This window comes from Coregonus clupeaformis, unplaced genomic scaffold, assembly GCF_020615455.1.
Source record: "Coregonus clupeaformis isolate EN_2021a unplaced genomic scaffold, ASM2061545v1 scaf0919, whole genome shotgun sequence".
Taxonomy (NCBI): Eukaryota; Metazoa; Chordata; class Actinopteri; order Salmoniformes; family Salmonidae; genus Coregonus; species Coregonus clupeaformis.
The window spans coordinates 201,964-203,720 of NW_025534373.1; the positions used below are offsets into that span (position 1 = coordinate 201,964).

A 1,757-nucleotide genomic window follows, 5' to 3' on the forward strand; every position below is an offset into this window, starting at 1 on the left:
ATGCTAGCCTGTTATCGCAAACGAGGCCAATAGTACACTGCCTGCACACAACTACACACTGCGCGCTGGCAAAAGCACACTGACAGTCGGGAGTATAGCCTCGAAATGCAGAGACGCGCCATGGCCAGAACCAAGCAAACCGCTCGCAAATCCACCGGTGGCAAAGCCCCCAGGAAGCAGCTCGCCACTAAGGCTGCTCGCAAGAGTGCCCCGGCCACCGGCGGTGTGAAGAAGCCTCACCGTTACAGGCCCGGCACCGTGGCTCTGAGAGAGATCCGTCGTTACCAGAAGTCCACTGAGCTACTCATCCGCAAGCTGCCCTTCCAGCGCCTGGTGAGAGAAATCGCCCAGGACTTCAAGACCGACCTGCGCTTCCAGAGCTCCGCCGTGATGGCCCTGCAGGAGGCTAGCGAGGCTTACCTGGTCGGCCTGTTCGAGGACACCAACCTGTGCGCCATCCACGCCAAGCGGGTGACCATCATGCCCAAGGACATCCAGCTGGCCCGCCGTATTCGTGGAGAGCGCGCATAAATGAGGATGACCTTAACTCGAAAATCCCCCAAAGGCTCTTTTAAGAGCCACCTCCATATTTCCATCAAAAAGGCACAATTGTTCCATGTATACACGCACCTCTACATTAGCCACCATGTATGTTGTTCACTAACACGTCTAAAATCTACGTATTGCACCTTTTAGTTGCCTGAAGTCTAGCTTAAATGTTTGTGTGTGTGTGTGTGTATATACACAACCATCTGGCATCATCCACTTCCTTTGAACTATAGTAGCACAGTAAAATGCTTTACAAAGGAGGGGGAAAAGAAACGAGTGATAATATAGGCCGAATAGTAACAAGAATTGTGTTCAGATGAATAATTGACACTATTAGTTGTGTGTAATAATAGCCTTGCATGCAGTCCAGAAAAAACATTGCATGCCAACTTACTTTGAAAGTCCATGTCGCAGTGCTGCTGAGAGACTCATGCAGAGGCCAAAACTTTACAGTGGAGCACGGAGTCCATCTTGTGGTTAAATGTGGGTACTGCACATCATGGTGATTCCCTTTCAGTATTTGATCTTTAGGCCAGCGTTTCCCAAACGCGGTCCTGGGGTCCCCAAGGGGTGCGCGTTTTGCGTTTTGCCCTAGCACTCCACAACTGATTCTAATACTCCAGCTTGATGATGATGAGTTGATTATTTGAAGCAGCTGTGTAGTGCTAGGGCAAAAACTCCCAAAACGTGCCCCGAGTTTGGGAAACCCTGCTTTAGGCTAATACTAGCCTATTAGGATGACTTGGTTCGATCGCTTTAATGGCAACTGCTGAACTCTGGTTTTCACTAATTACTTGTCCCAGGTCACCATTATGAATCCAATAGCAAAACAAATGTTTCAAAATTGCTCAATAGTGAAAAAAGGGCAGGAAACGATGGGTTCTCAGCAATATTTCACCAACAACCAATCACTATTCAAGCATAGACATTAGGATCATCAACAAATATTCCTAAGTCATACTACAAAAGGGTTGTAACGAAATGGATTTGTCTGTTCAATGCAAGTTCAACGTCAAAGAAAAAGTGAATCACCACACCAAACGTGTCTTTAGATACACTGTAAAAAATGACTTTGTGGAATGTACTCAAGCTATTACAGTCAACAAAAGCACACGTCGTATTATTGAGTAGATCTTTTTGCTTGTTTTTATGAGTAGATAAGCTTGACTAAGTTGTTTAGATGTGGTCCAATACATAGAGTAAAGATG

At 46.4% G+C, this 1,757-nt stretch overlaps 1 protein-coding gene across 1 annotated transcript; it reads left to right on the forward strand.

Annotated features, from left to right (window-relative positions):
• LOC121566277 (histone H3-like) lies at positions 1-531 on the forward strand. The gene has a single exon (XM_041876407.2). It carries the CDS (start codon positions 106-108, stop codon positions 529-531), a length of 426 nt encoding a protein of 141 aa, XP_041732341.1. The 5' UTR covers positions 1-105.
• Positions 532-1,757: the final 1,226 nt, after the last annotated feature.